At 36.5% G+C, this 16,757-nt stretch overlaps 1 protein-coding gene across 14 annotated transcripts in view; it reads right to left on the bottom strand.

Annotated features, from left to right (window-relative positions):
* CGNL1 (cingulin like 1) overlaps window positions 1-16,757 on the bottom strand; it is a 67,625-nt gene that overhangs the window by 13,045 nt on the left and 37,823 nt on the right. For all 14 annotated transcript variants that reach the window (XR_013938179.1, XM_080551768.1, XM_080551769.1 and 11 more), the window contains 5 exons: window positions 4,302-4,505; window positions 3,997-4,101; window positions 2,257-2,409; window positions 1,649-1,819; window positions 68-229 (listed from right to left, as the gene is read on the bottom strand). Coding sequence is in view for 13 of the 14 variants with exons in the window: in XM_080551768.1 (XP_080407894.1) it covers window positions 68-229; window positions 1,649-1,819; window positions 2,257-2,409; window positions 3,997-4,101; window positions 4,302-4,505 (795 nt within the window). In the remaining variant the exon portion in view is untranslated. The remainder of the gene's footprint in view (window positions 1-67; window positions 230-1,648; window positions 1,820-2,256; window positions 2,410-3,996; window positions 4,102-4,301; window positions 4,506-16,757) is intronic.

The following is a 16,757-nucleotide window of genomic DNA, read 5'->3' as shown; positions in this document are numbered from 1 at the left end:
TTTGTTCCTTCTGACAGGATTCATATGAAATAACATTATTTTAATCAACTCTAATACGGTCTTTTACCTCCATTAATTTGATTTGTCTTGCCCGATCGTCTTTTAAGTGGTTTTTGACCTCTAGTTCATATTCCAAGCCTTTCACAGTCTGTTCCAGCTGCTGAGTTTTTGTCATTGCTTCATCTTGAGCTCTCTGGTGGTCTCTCAAGTTTTCTTCCATGAGACGCATCTGAAACAAAAAGATATCACAATAACACGCTACATACTACATTTTCAATAAACATGCAATGTCAGTAAAGGGGACTGACTACAATCACGACATATCCAGAAGTGTAGTTGGAATTGCATCAAATGACATGCTTTTCAGAGTAATTTTTGTTGTATCCACAAGATGGCACCAAGAAAATAAACACAGATTGAAGTATCAGTTCTAAAGAGATGTTTCAAACTACAGGTTTTACAGTTGCAGTTCTGCATAGTGGTATATTTATTGATTTATTTATACCCAATTACAGCAAGCCCAAATTTTACAATTTTGTAAGTAGCTATATGTTTGGAAATTTCACAACATTATTCTTCTCCTTTTTAGACTACCAATATTTCAGCTTTTAAATATGTAGTTTATTCTGTCTGAGGTATGTCAATGACAACATTAAACCAATGCCACAATTACTAACATACCTAGATATGTTAGTTGTATCAGGGCTATTTGCTGAGAAAAAAAGTTTCCTATTCTAACAAGATCATGTACTCAATAAAGTTATCTGAAGTACTTTTATGGTACTTGAAAAAATGAAAGTAGCGGAAGAGTTTTTAGGTGAGACTGCATTCATTCCTTATTCTTGTAACTTAACAAGCAGCAGTATTTTGTCCTCTATAGTTCTGATGATCTTTTAATCAAACAATGAAGGTTTCATTTTGTTGTGACCTTTTTTCTTTGTAATGGGTCCTGTAGCTATAATAGAAAACACTAGAAGTATTTTTCATAATTGTTAATAGTGTGTATACATATATACATTCATATATATATTCACATACATGTACGTATCTTTCAAGCTTTCATTTATTCAACTGAAGAGACGTTCTCAATATCCCAATTTTATCTTTCACATTTCATTATGACTCTCCATCCTCTTACAAAAGCTCTCCATCACTGAATGGAATATATACAGAAGACAATAATATACAGGAACCACACTTTATTCTATTACTTCTACTACTTCTCTTACCGTTCTTTTAAGCTGAATTTCAAACAAGTTTGTTAAGGGGAGAGTGTAACATAGCTGCTGGTTTGTTGTGGTGCTGTGTTGTGGTTTTTTTTTAATTAAAAATACTTCTATATTCCCAATTCCTTCAGCAGCAGGCATTAAAAGAGCAGCAGGTCATCAATGGAATCCTTGTCATATCACTTAGAGACATTCATCCATTAAACATTGCAGTTATCTGTCATATCTAGGAAGCCATTTCACTGGCAGTAATACACTGATAATCATTATGAAGAATGAAACACAAAAGCACAGTGATTGAGATCAGTCCCTCCTGAGAAGTATACTAAAGAGTGGCAGCAAACAGTCATTGTCTTGAAAATTATCTGAGCAGAACTTTAGGTTAAAGGTTAAACTTTGTCACTGAACTTATGAGTCATTACCTCATCCTGCATTCTCATGGTTGTCAGGCGTGATTTTTCTACCTCAAGGTTTTTCTCTTTCAATTGTCTCTGCACATCTGCAAGTTCCCTGTGATTTTTCTCCTTGTATTCATCAAGCTGGTTCTGAAGCTCCAGAGTTGATGTTCTTGAGACCTCTACCACTTCAGCCATCTGGGAAAAATGTACACTTTTTTTTTTTTTCCTTAAAACAGTGCTACAAAAAGTTCTGTCATGATTAATACGCCAAATTTTTTTTGTCTCCAGCTTCAAATAAACATTCACAAAGAAATGAACTGTATAGTCACACTTCAGTGTATCAATGTTAAGTTGTATGATTTACACACAGATGGTAAACTAAGGCTCTAATGCAGAAGTAATCTGAAAATCAGCTGTCAGTCTCTGAAATACAGCTGACCAAGAACTGGCTTTGGTCTGTAGTATATATTAGATCTGAACTCAAATCTAGGATGTTGTTTTAACAAAACAGAACTGTTTTACAACAGTATTTTGAGGTAAGTGTTCCAACTACTGTTCCAGCCCTGAGAGCTTGTATTGATAGTTCCTAGGCTGAAGAGACTAATAGCAGCCTCTTCAAAGTGAGCTCATACCTCCTCCTTTAACTTTTCAATGGTCTTGTTCAATTGCCATTGTTCATTTTCCATTTCACTCTTTATCTTCTTCAGCTGTTCCTTCTGGTGAATTTCATCTTTTAACTGTTGGGTTAACTGCTGCCGTTCCTGCGAAATACATCGAATGTTCTCCTGCAGTAAATAAGAAGATACATATAATGAAAATGGACCCTCTTTTCTAATGTTTTAAAGGAATGTTATATAGCACTCCTGTGCAGCAGTAATACCACCCACTCTTGTAACTTTAACACAAAGCTTAACTAAAAAAAAAATAAAAAATGTTGGAACCCTCACTTCTTCATTCTCCCTTTATAATAAAATACCTTAATGGCCCTACTGTAAATAGAAACTACAAGATTAAGAGTTTGTTTTTTATGAAGTCTGAGAGGCACAACTGAACTGACCGAAACCAGATTACAAATAGTTTCAATTGTTCCAAAGGAAAAATGTAAATAATTAAAATCACTGTAAGTTATAAAAAGCATTCCAAAACACAATTTTGAATTTTAGTTTTGTTATTGGAAATTTAGAGTTTTGCTGAATATCTAACATTGATGGTGCTTAGTACAAGTAGCTTTACACTTCAAAAAGCTTTAAATGTGCAAATACATTAGCATTTCCGTAGGCAAGATAGATCAGAATCACAAATAAAATTGTATTGTTATAAGATGAAAGAAAGTACATGATCAAACGTTAGAAGTTGGAGATTTCTTTAAATCTATTCTCTTTCTTACCTGCTTATATAACCTATTAACAAAGTCACCTCTGCTACAAATAGGAATTAATGTCAGGGGCCTAAGGAGCGTATGCATAAAACTAAAACATGCTGGGGGCTAATAGATGTTGTTTTACAAAGCCTAAATCTATGACAGAATTACTTTAGATTGCACCAAAGGATTTTAAGAACCCTGAAAAGGTTGAACTTTAGCACTTTGGTTCTAAAAACTGCTGAATTCTTGCAACCCTGCTAACATGCCATATTAGAGCAGGCTATAAAAACATCATGTGCCCCTCACCATCAGCTTTTCACAGATCATTTAACTTTACTGTTTGTTTACACATCCTTGAGAAACAAACTGGGCAGGCACACATCAGTGGACTATATTGCGGCAGAATAATGGTGCCAATGGGAAGTTTTTGCATTTGCAGTATGCTGAAAAGGCTTTAAACATCAGAACTAATCTGATCAGTCTTTCTATTCCAGAGTTACGAAACAAAAAAGTTACTTATATGAGAAAAAAAAATTCTTCTACTAACTAGGGCAATTACCGAAGTATAGATCTGAATAATGACAATATTTAAATAAAATAATAATCATCATCTCTTGAGCCAGCTATGTACCATAAAAATCACAGGACTAAGCGTTTCCTGGACCCAGTAAAGAACTTGTCACCTTCCAGAATATCCTTCCGGTAGACCACCTTTTTCAGTAACTGAAGAAAGCAAAAGCTTTTGGTGTACGTATTACATCTTCGTGTATGTATGCATTATCATTTCTTACCAAAGAGCAACCACTTTTCAACTTACATTCAAACAGTTTGTATGTGCACTCTGAGCACAATCATACTCCTTGGGAAAGTGTATAATGGCTAATAGTTCTCTGGGCTTGATTAATTCTAGATGTGTATGTGCAGAAAGCTAGTGAGATGTCAGTGTAGAAAGCAATGGTGACTCAGGTAAATAGAAAATTGAAATATTCCAAATTGCTCTTGTTCTTACCTGTATATCTTTTAGCTGGCTTTCCAAAGATCTTTTTAACACCACCAAATCTTTTGCCTCATTTTCAGCATGTTTCAAAGCTGCTTCTAATTGTTGCTTCTCTTCCTGCAATTATATAATTTGATATAGTTAGATAGATACAAGGCCTCTAATCTGACATCTAAAGACAAACAGACAACCAGTATTACTTAACAAGTGCATATAAAACTACAAAACATTCACTGGCTTCCTTATATTTCCCATTTACACTTCTCTACATGACAACAGGAAGGAGACTACTTTAGGGGCTTGTTTTCTCAGCTTACCTCATATCTCTTTATTTTTTCCTTCACTGAATCTTCTTCTTTCATATTATCAAATTGTTTATGCAACTCTTCATTTTTACTCTCTAGCTCATCAACTGTTCTCTTCAACTGTTCATTTTCCTTCGTCAGCTCCTTGACTTGATTTTCTATACTATTTCGCATCTCTTCTGCAGTGTTTCTTTCACTAGCAAGGACAGCAGCATTCTATTGAAAACAAATTATGCAATGTTTTTAAAAAGCAAAATTAATGGATGTTCTTTTCCGATAGAAGTTTCACATAGCACCACAGCAAATGTACCTAGGATATAGCATTAAAACGTCAAAGAACTGAAATTAAAACCTGTATAATTACAAAAATGTATTTTCAAGATTACTGTAGGAAAACACACGAGGAAGGCGTTTTTTTTCTCTGGCATGGCTACATGCTGAAGTAACAGTACCCAAACAATCTCATGCCTGCCATCGCATATTTTTACTTAAACTACTTCTTTATTGCCTTAAATTACTTTCATGATCACATCCCAGTGTTCAGTATTTACAAGTAATCTAAAAAACTCAAACAGATATCAAGAGACATGTGGGCCTTGAAGAAATAACATATTGATGAAGAGTGTCTCCCACAGCAGCACAAAATTTAGGCAGTCTTGCCCCACTGCCAATTCCAAACACAAATGTACAGCATTCCATATTCAGCTATATCTGGAGCTGCACAGTGAATCAGCTTTGGGAACAGAATCAACTTTAAGATACACATATAAACACGTATGTGTATATATGTATATAAATACACAAGTGTATTTATTTATAAAGAAGTTATCTTGACTGAGATAAAAGGGTGGGGGCAGGTAGAGGTGTTACTGGAAGAAATGCCCCAGTCCATCTCAAAACATGGTTCCACAAAAGTCTATGCCAGCACAGCACAGCAGACAGTGCGCAGGCACAAACAAGCAGCAGAGACTGGAAGTACCTTACAGTGGTGTTGGTGCAGCTCTATCTGCATATCTTACAACCCACACTTGGGGCTATGCTTATTCAGTAGAAGTTCTGCTTGGTTTCCAGTCACTGCCTGAGGATGGAAGGAGTTTAGCTACTGAGTTCACCTTATATTCAAACAGATACACTTTGTATATTATTTCAGAAACAGGAATAAATACACAACACAAAGACAAAATTAAAATAAACTACTTATCACAATTTATCACATGTAGTTACAGATTTTTTTGGCAGGGCAACTGCCTGAAGTTGCAGCATGCAACTTCTCAGAATTATCACCTGTCTCACCACTTACCCTCTCCTAAAACACTCTTCCATTTAAAAGACTGCGCATTTCATTTGTTACTATTGTGGAAACTGTAAGTCAAGGTATGTATCTATATTGTTATACTACCTATGCTGTTATATTACACAGACCAGGTATGTACTTCTAAACCCCTAATTCTTTGCTCTTCATTGATTTGTTAGTAAGAATCCCATTTAAAAAAAAAAAAAAAGAATCAGATGCTTTTTTCCTTCTTACTCTTGAGCTTTCAGAGTCGGAAACAAAGTGATAACTCCATACGAAGATCTGGTTCTTGTGTACAGGCTCACCACCTACTGCATTAAGACTTTAAATAATAGTAAAAACACCAGAACAACCATATGATTCAGTCTAGACCAGTGTTTTCTCCAGCAGTGGCCACAGCAGATGTTTATGGAAAAAATGGAACAACTATAAGTAGAACCACCACACACTCCCACATCTTATTTTTCCCTACATGAATGCATCATCCATTAATTTCTCTCATCTCTTCTGAATCCATTTATAACTTTGGCCTCTACATTATCTGGTGATTAGGTAATTACACGTTAATTACTGAGGCATAGCATTTTTGCATGTGAAGTCATGTTTATCTGAGTGAAAATAAATCCTCCAGAGTAGCTTGGTAAGACATTACTTTGCGAAATATTTTAGGAAAGCACGAAAATCTCTTTCAGTTATGTTACTTTTGATTGTAGGTCCTGATTCTCCCCTCCTCCTTTCCAAAGGGATAAGCAAAGTTCTGTAAAAGCGTGTTTACAAAGTATGCCCTCACTAGGTTGTTTTCTAGCAAGCAACAGCTTTAAAAACATGCAAATTAGTTTGATAAAGCAGTAACTCAGAAAACACTCAGACTGTCTACAGGGTCAATGAACTTACACAAAAACTGGCAGCATAAGCAGGCTGACAAGTTCTAGTCTTTCGAAAATACTGAAAAAACTTGTTCTTCCAAGTTTATGACAGTTAAAAAGCTATGAAATAGGTTTCTGCTGATGCTTTAAGTTCTCACATCCTTTTCAATAGCATTTATGTATTAATTTAGTTTTTGCTTTTTGCATACAGCGAAGTTTTGCTAATTAGCAAGCACTCTGCCAGAGGCTCCTTTTTGTCTGATTTCCCCTTTCTGCAGCTGAGTGAAAGCAGCTGAGGCATGCTGGGGAGTTCAGGGAAAGGAATGTTGATTTGTCTGTTCTTTTTCATCCAAACGCCTACGCAAGGCTGCGCAGGAAGAGGACTGCATCAGACACATGCTGTACCTGATCTATCATACCTCATCTACTCCATTTTGATCTGATTTCCCAACACAGGAAGCATTATTTTCTTAGAAGTACACACACATACAAAAAAAGAAAGCCCCTTCAAATCTACATACATGCACATATTTTTTAACCTAAGAGGTTCAAAATGAATTTCAGCCTACACTGATACTGTCATATCTAGAGATCTGCTCCCCCTGTCTTGCTGTATGCACTGAGGATACCCACTAAAATTAAACTGAACTGGTATTCTTCCTCCTTTTTCATGATGTATTTCAGTAAGTTCCCAAGATACAGGGTGAATCTGTATAAAAGGTAGAGTAATACAGGTAGAGCAAGTTGCAAGTATTATCCATAAACCTCATATAAAATCCTGGAAACCAATTGGATATATATGTAAAATCTAAAGTTTGAGCAGCCTGTGTGACCAGTACTTAACTGGCACATCTCCACAGAACTCTAATGACCTTGGCATTATTACAAGGATTACACTTTCACATGAACATACTATTTCCAAACAAACTCTCTGACGTGTTAATTACAAAATTCTTTTCTTTTACCCTGAAAGGGTATGTCTTGAAAGATACCAACAATAAATAAATAAATACGCACACATACTTTTTCAAAATGTTAGGAAAACTCTTAGTATATATGGGGAGCTTTACTGCTTTGTAGTCAGAGTGGTCATTTTTCTTACGTGTCTTTCGGGGAAAGACATTTTCTTCAAAATTCAACTATCACGATACATTATTTTTCAATATCTTTTCAACTAGTTTCAGATAAGCCTGAAAAGGAACACAAAAGTATTTACCCTATCCTATTTTTACCTTACACAACTGTACATGTAAGGCATGAAAGAGCACCTTTGGGATAACATTCAGGGAGATATTAAAAAAAATCAACAATATGAGCATTTTCAATTTGATAGTGAAATTTAAATGAAGTCAAACTACACAAATAGAATTTAGATGTTCTTTGAGTAGAAAATGCACATGTAGCATCACTTCTCCAAACCACAGATGGGTTTGGATAGGAAAAAAAAAAGCCTATGACTATATCAATGAATTAAGCATGCATGCCAACATAGTAAAGACTTCAGAATTTTTATAATTAATATTTGGGGATGTTGGTAAAGTTTTGTCAATCAATTTAACTAAAGTTTATACAAATTAAGCCTATGGTAACAGAACAGAGTAAAGGTCAGAAAGTACTCATTTAAGGTGAAAATGAAACATTAACAAACGTATTGTTAACATAACATGATCTTTTGTTTGCTGGATTGTGGATGACCCTCTTCAGAGAGCTGAAATGAGATTATGTATGTAAACACATGCAGAGCACAAAACAGATAAAACTGGTTAAGCAAGATTCTTCATGACAAAAGCTGGAAGGAAATACTGTATATTCAGGAATATTTGCCATAATAAAAAAAAAAAAAGGAGGTGGGAGGCGTTAAAAGTATCGAAGTGGGTTTTTTTGGATCTTAAAATTATCACATCTCAGATCCAAGATTACAGTTTCTTCCTTATGTTATATAAAACACGCTTATGATTTCTTATTCCCCCTTACTAATTTTTGCAGTATGTTTTAATAAACAAATGTCTTACTAATAAGTGCAATATCATTACATTTATGTAAGGTAAAAACTCTACAGCATTTTTATTGTGTTTGCTTGCCTGCATTTTCATCATCTTTCCTTCCAATTTGTCTAAACTCATTCAGTCTTTCACGTCATTCAGTGTCTTCTCACTACGTTTAGGCTGTTTTGCACCCAGATCCCCACCTTTTCTATCTCTGAAAGAATAACACCTTCATCTTAATACCTGTTACTTGTAGACTTCTTACACACATTCATACCTTCTTCTCATTCATATTTCTGAATGCATGAAACATTTTATTATACTTTCTCACTTTATTATGCTTTCTCAAACTGTAGTTTTATTGTGTTTAAACTCATGATTTAAGACTGAGCAAGCCTTATCGGCAGATTTAAGCTAAAGACATTAGGTAAAAAGTTGGAAATGGATTGCAGACTTCTGAGAAAAGCTGAAAAAAAAAAGAAGCCTATCTAGAAGAAAGTAAACAGAGTTGTAATGATGTCCCACAATGCAAAGTCCTCTGTGACTGCCTAAAGATAAACTACAACTGTATTATCATGGTTATAGGCACTCAGCTTCTTTAAAGGAAGGATTTAAGGGAAGAAAGTTTGAGAGATAAAAGAGATTCAAGTGGTAATGATTTGATTCTTATATCGAGTATCACACAGTAGTGAATATAAATCACAAGCCACATATGCAGAGTGTGAAATCATATGAGGTATCAGAAAATACCCTGACTTCAGTAAGGCTTTTCACACCATTTCCCACAACATTCTGCTTGAGAAACTGGCTGCTCTTGGCTTGGACTGGCGTACACTTTGTTGGGTTAGAAACTGGCTGGGTAGCCGGGCCCAAAGAGTCATAGTGAATGGAGTTAAATCCAGTTGGAGGCCGGTCACTAGTGGAGTCCCCCAGGGCTCAGTACTGGGGCCAGTCCTCTTTAATAACTTTATCGATGATCTGGATGAGGGGATTGAGTGCACCCTCAGTAAGTTTGCAGATGACACCAAGTTAGGTGCATGTCGATCTGCTCGAGGGTAGGAAGGCTCTGCAGGAGGATCTGGATAGGCTGGAGCGATGGGCTGAGGCCAACTGTATGAAGTTCAACAAGGCCAAGTGCCGGGTCCTGCACCTGGGTCACAACCCCAAGCAGCGCTACAGGCTGGGAGATGAGTGGTTGGAAAGCTGCCTGGCAGAGAAGGACCTGGGAGTACTGGTTGATAGTTGGCTGAATGTGAGCCACCAGTGTGCTCAGGTGGCCAAGAAGGCCAACAGCATCCTGGCTTGCTAAGAAACAGTGTGGCCAGCAGGGCTAGGGAAGTGATTGTGCCCCTGTACTCGGCTCTGGTGAGGCCGCACCTTGAGTACTGTGTTCAGTTTTGGGCCCCTCGCTACAAGAAGGACATTGAGGTGCTCGAGAGAGTCCAGAGAAGGGCAATGAAGCTGGTGAGGGGTCTGGAGAACAAGTCTTATGAGGAGCGGCTGAGGGAGCTGGGGTTGTTCAGCCTGGAGAAGAGGAGGCTCAGGGGCGACCTTATCGCTCTCTATAGGTACCTTAAAGGAGGCTGTAGCGAGGTGGGGGTTGGTCTGTTCTCCCACGTGCCTGGTGACAGGACGAGGGGGAATGAGCTAAAGTTGCGCCAGGGGAGGTTTAGGTTGGATGTTAGGAAGAACTTCTTTACCGAAAGGGTTGTTAGGCATTGGAATAGGCTGCCCAGGAAAGTGGTTGAGTCGCCATCCCTGGAGGTCTGTAAGAGACGTTTAGATGTAGAGCTTAGTGATATGGTTTAGTGGAGGACTTGTTAGTGTTAGGTCAGAGGTTGGACTAGGTGATCTTGGAGGTCTCTTCCAACCTAGATGAGTCTGTGATTCTGTGAAAATACAGTACTAAGTACAAAATCTGCCACTGAAAAAAAAATATCAAAAGCTCACATACTAGATGCTGTATTTGTTTCCTCTCACTATAGCAAAATACTGCATTTCTAAAACACCGGTGTGTCACTGAACAGACATTACATTTGTAATAAAAACAGAAATTTACAGAACCACCTCATGGACAAAGCTAAGGATTCTGAAAACTAGGAATGCGAGTTACACATTTCTGTTAAATTTCCTTGGGACGCACAGCCCATGTTTTATACAGGCAAACTTGTGCTTTTGTGGTTAAAGCTGGTTTCACTTCACCTCACAGTAGATATACTGGCAAACTTCAGTGTACTATTTCTAACACACATATCTTGATCAGGGTAACCACCTCTTCATACACCTGCCAGTATGGCCTAATTTTAAATTTGCTTATCTCAGTTTCTAAAATTTCTGAAATTAAACTGGATTAAGTCATCATGTAGACTGAGAGACTTATAACCAATTCTTTCAGTCACACAGTAGGATTAAAGGTAGCTATTCTAAATATTCGAAGTCTCATCAAGAAATTTTAACCTAAATGACAAGTGCATTTGAATGGATCTGTGGGTTTCACAGCAAAATGTTACTCACTGAACTTGCAGCTGTGTGGAGAATTTAAGTTTGTGAAACAGTTGACATAATTTTCTGCCTCCTGAACAAGTTTTTATTAGTATGTACTGAGTGGAGGAAAAGACCAAAGTCTGAACGGCGTTGATAAAATATGATGTTAGAATGTTTCATTCAGGAGTACAAAGCTACTTTTAACTTGTAGCTGATGAGAAGAAAATATGAGAATGCATGCACATGTGTACTATTTGATTTGGTACGTACACCTGATTTATAAAGTTTAACCTGGCTTAGGTCTGCTCTTCTGAGTACACATAGTCACAACTGCTGGAGTTCATATGCATGCCACGTTCAGTTTTCAGCTTTGGGCCTAAGGAAGTTACTCTCCATAAGGGAACTTCAGCAGTGGGATTCACTTCCCTCACTTCTTTCAGGTGTTTTGCCTGACAAAAAAATTAGTTTAATAAAGTTTTCTTTTGTGCCCTTTCATATAATTGTATGCATGTGCAGAAATATTTTTACATATATTTAAATTAGTCAAGACAAAGTATAAATAAAGCAATAAATATTTGTGTAACAAAAAAGTCAGAACACTTTTGTTAAAGCAAATGTATTTATATACCATCCTACTCTCAACTTTGGTGAAAGCAGTGAAAAGTATCAGAGGTGGAGCTCAGCACAAAAGATACCAAAATCCTTCCCACCACCAATTACTATGTCAAACCTAAAGAAACTGGACAGAACACACAAAGCTGGTTCTGGAGATTCAAATGAAATATTCTATTTCCATCTAAGTAGAGAAAAAAAGCTCTTTGATAGGAATGCAGAAAATGTTCTGTGGCTCCACACCTTCTTTTCTACCACACCCTTATCACTGGCAAAAACATGAGTGGTTGTGTAACTGATCATTAAAAAAAGGTGGTTTTGGCTGACTTAGGTGTTTCAGCTGGTGAAACTCCCCTTCAGCAGTGACTGTGCAGTGCAGGACCTTTAGAGACCTTTTACACACAATATGGAAGGGGCTAATGAGGGGAAGCTAAGTGTCTCATTCACAGCTTATTAAAACTTATATTTTGTCTACGTTCAGTGTTGATTAGGCACAACTTAGTCAAATTTTCTGACTACACTTAAATTTCAGAAACTTTTATATTTTATAAAATTTCAAAATTTTATATTTTGAATAAATTTCAGCTGAGTAAAACTGAATTCAACCAATTAACCGTTCATTCTCTAATCACCATACTTGAAGCATAAATCTAAAGAATCAATCTCCATACAAAATGAGCTACAGCACAAATAAAGGTTTTCTAATGGAAGTAACAGGCTTTCAGATACTCTTTCCATATTTATACGTTATACGTGTGGAATCAAAGTAAATTACACGATAATCTTCCAAAACCTTCTGAAAAAAAGGGAATGGTGTGGCTGCTCCCTCCACTTTGTTCCTGGTGTGGAACGTTTAAGGTATCAGGGAAGATATTCTCTGTTGAAAACTCTAAAATCTTGTGGGCCACCTTTTCAGGTTGGTGCTGGATAAGTTATTAAGCTTCTTGAACTACATGTAGAAAGATTTATGTGACTTCACAGATTCAGATCTACCCAGTTCCCCCAGATGATGCTGAAGGAGATGCAGTTACAGGGAAATCAATCCCCCTTTCTTCTGTCCTTTCCTCTCCTTTTTGTGTGTAAAGGAATCAAGTTGAAATAAAACAACTAGACGCTGTTTTTTTCTAGCTAACATGGAGGTGATTTCAAAAGAAACAAAACAAAAATAGCAACCATACCCCAAAACATATAACCAAGGGAAAAGACATACTGAAAAGGGGTCTAAGCAAGAATGAGCCTCAGCACAGGGACAGCCCTTTGATTGTTAATTCTTATTACCTCTTCAGTAAAGAAAACTTCTGAAATGTGTGTTATTCAGGTATGGTCATCTAGTTTTTAAAGCTCATGAATGTAAATAACAGGTCTTTAATTCTATTTGTAGTTCTGTTTGTAGTTCAGGTATTTTTCCCACTTGGCAATTCTTTTTACTGAAGACACTATTTCTTATAATAGTTGGAGGTCCCTCAGATGAATGATACAGTAACATTGTTTAGCAATAATTATAAAATCTCTTAACTCTTAAAATGGAATATGAATGCCATAAAAGCAAAATGAAGTTTTATGACTACCAAAAAGTAAAAAATCTGGAAGAGACTAAATTGCCTAACTGGCTTTACTTACTACTTTTCTACCTTGAACTGATTATATTCATTCTTTCCATAATTTTAAAAGGAGGTTTAGCCTACTTGTAATACATGGCTCAGCCTCTGGAATTTAACTATCATTAGTTACATATTAAAAGGGTCAGTGTTGTGTTTCAGTGTGGTTTTTATCTCCTAGTGAGCTACACTGCAACCAACCTGAATCCTCAACTGTACTTCAAGAGATTAGTCAGTAAGGAAATGTACAAATTTATAAACAGGTCAGGCTATTTTTCCTTCCATTTCAGCTAAAGTCATTCTATTAATTGGTTAAAAATCATTCACCTGTGACAGTTTAGAGACAAGACTTTCCTTCTTGCCAGGCCATTTTCACTAATCTAAATGGTATAATATCCTTAACACTATTTCCAAAACTATTTCAGTTTTGATTTATAAGATGTAATGAAAGATTTAAAGGTCTACATTTTAAAACTGAGAATTAAACTCCTTTTTACAGAGAACATACTAAACAAGATTTCCCAATTTAAGCACAACCTAACGTTTACACAGTTACAATATCCAGAGCCGGGAAAGCATTAAACTTTCAACAAATAGCTATACCCATGTCCTATTATCCTCTTAGCTATGTATCATGACATACTCAGACTAGCTTATACTAGCAGTTTTTTTCAAGGTCAGAAATTGTTGCAAAGACTAGAGTAAAATATTAACTGGTTAGGTGTTCATATTTTACCACACTGAATGGACTTGCACAGTCCAACACTTCACACACGTACATAAAGAAACATATACTTTTACAGGACAAACCACCTGAATATACGTACACTGTCTTCTGCTGGTAAAGATTATAGATTCTCTTGATGGTATTAAAAAAGTATCTGACCCCACAGGCTCTCACCAACTTTCAAAAAGAAAAGAAAAACGAAACAAAACAAAACAAAACCTACCTGTTCCCAACCCAGACTAATTGAAATGGTCCTGACCAAATCAGATTCACAATGCTATCAAATGACTACTGTAGATAAAACAGATTTTTCCTCCACTGTGTTTAGATATGAAGCAATACAGCTCAGAGAACTTTACAGGACAGTTTTGGTCAGAGGCTTTCTTGACTCTACATACAGTATAAAAACATCCATCTTTGGCATGCTTTACAGGCATGCTTCTTATTCTTGTTGACAACACAGCCAGTATTCCACAATTTTTCATATTTCATTTAATGGATGACTAAAAACATGCATGATGCTACCACCAAACAACTTCCTTTCCATGCGCAGAACAGACACTTACAACAAAACAACTCAAATCTGTCTCCCAGATTTTCCATATATCATTTTCATATATCAGGATGCTTCCAATGCTCATCCCTATTTCAGGAGTGCCTGCACCCTTCCTTATACCATAACACTTCTGGCTGTGCATTCTCCTTTTTCCCACCACCCCAACCGTTTGCAGAACCACACTGGAAATTGATCAAAAACATACCAGGCTTTTAAAGGGCTAGTAAAGGAAAGCTGAAAATGAAAGAGTGGGAAGGGGGGAAGGCAGGTCACGAAAGGGGAAATGCTGACTAGGACCAGTTGCTCCACTATCCTTTGACTCTGCATACAGTTTAGAGCAGTTAATAACTGGCCTCTATCAGCTGGCTTCTACCATATAAACCAAACCCAGCATTATCTCAACAAGGCAAAGGCTGCCTCAGGCAAGCAAAGGAAAGAAAAATCCACCAGTGGTATCTGGAATCCTAGCCGATCTTCTCTAAATTTTTTCCAATTGTTATGCAGATTGTCTGAGGTGAGCAGCTGAGACTTAGACATAACATTCAGGATGCAGACTAGAGCTGAGTTATGGATACATGAATACAAGGGCACAACAATGTTCTTATGTCCAAGTAATTCATGTTACATAATTTGTTCTGTTGCTATCAATATGATGTGTTTACAGAGCTATTTATTATAACCCCAAGATTTCACCCTAGCATGGCACCAGTTAGTTGGGAGCCTATTATTTTTATATGAAGAGCTTGAAATAATTTTACGTGTGTATCATTTGACAGTTTATATAAATTAAATTTACTTATCACTTTATGGACCAAAGTGTCTCTGTGATGCTCCACCACCATCAGATGTCTTCTTTTTACCCTGAGTCACTTGGACAACCACCATGTGGTGTTTGTATAGCATTATTCCAAAAGAGGTTCTGAGAGTATAATAAATTTCATTATGTTTTATTTTACATTTATACTACATATGCCAAGCCATTTCTACAAGAAAGGCATACATGCTCTATGTCAGTATCATTCACGACACTTAATGTAGTTTTTCTTAAGCTTCTTTAAAGCTAATCAATTCTTCCACATAGAGCAGAAGAAATATATTATCAGGTCAGGTAGAAAAGATATTCTATTCACTTTCATTTCAAAGATCTTTACAGCTCTGTGCTAAATTTGCCTAAACTCACAACCACTCATACAGATGGATGAAAAAAAAAAAACACAAAGCTTTATCTCATCTGTGACATGCAGAATTTTATGATTTTGGGTGTTTACCTATTTTAAAGAAGTAGCATTTAGTTTGTAACCTGGGAAGAAGATAACCATGGTCTTTTGCTGTTCCTACCACTTGCTCTGCTAAAATTCCATCTTCTCTTTAATCATACCACAGCTTAACACGTATGTGTCAGTTAGAGCTCACGTGACCACAACCTTCACTGCATTCTTAAACATGTTGATAAAGGAATCTGCTTCTAAAGGTTGAGTGTCTGTTCTAACACTCTGTGAATGAGGTCAGAAGTATTACAAATCCTGAAGAAATCAGTCAAGGTCAGCCCTAGACTGTTGTAAGGCAGTCGTAACGTGATGGCTACAGCTTTTTTAGAACAACGTAATTTGTGCAGCCTGCTTTTCAAATTCCACAGTTGTGTAGCTTGCAACTGCACTTCCCTGAGCTGGTTGCAGTTTGCTACTACTTTCTACCTACAGTGTTACATTCCAGAAGTCATTTCCAAATTTTACTGAAACAGTGGCCCTTCATCCACTGACACAACACTCCTGGTTAAGTAGTACAATTCTGTCCTATTGTGTTGGAGGTTCAGATTAAATAATATAAAGTTTAGTACTACATTACAATGGTGGAGATTCACACTCATTTATTCTCTAGCACTTAAAGTGATGATGTCATCTCTCGTTATTTAGAAATATATATTTTTTTATATTTCTTACTAAATTAAAGATATATGTTATCCTACACAGGTGTGTTAAGGAAGCAGAAAACGTTTACTAAATAGAAATAGTCTGATCTCAGTCTTAATAAACATGCAATGAAGATAGGAACGATCACAGCTATTTCAAAAAGACCACAAGCAGAAGGCATAACACAAAAATGAGTTACCTTGGTAAATTGTATCAAACAAAATGAAGATCTTAAGATCTGTGGCTTTATGTAACTATCTCTATGTAAAAGCAAGCAAATAAAATCAAAAAACTACCACATCACTGAGCATGAGACAGAATTGCACATGACAAATACCCCCCCCCCTCCCCCATTCTCTCATCAGATAACCATGAGTATGTTTCTAACATGATTTTAAACAGATCTGGGCATCATTCTAATCATACAGAATGAATA

The sequence above is a fragment of the Anser brachyrhynchus genome (assembly GCF_964034855.1).
Source record: "Anser brachyrhynchus genome assembly, chromosome: 11".
Lineage (NCBI taxonomy): Eukaryota > Metazoa > Chordata > Aves > Anseriformes > Anatidae > Anser > Anser brachyrhynchus.
This window is presented reverse-complemented; position numbering and strand designations above follow the sequence as displayed.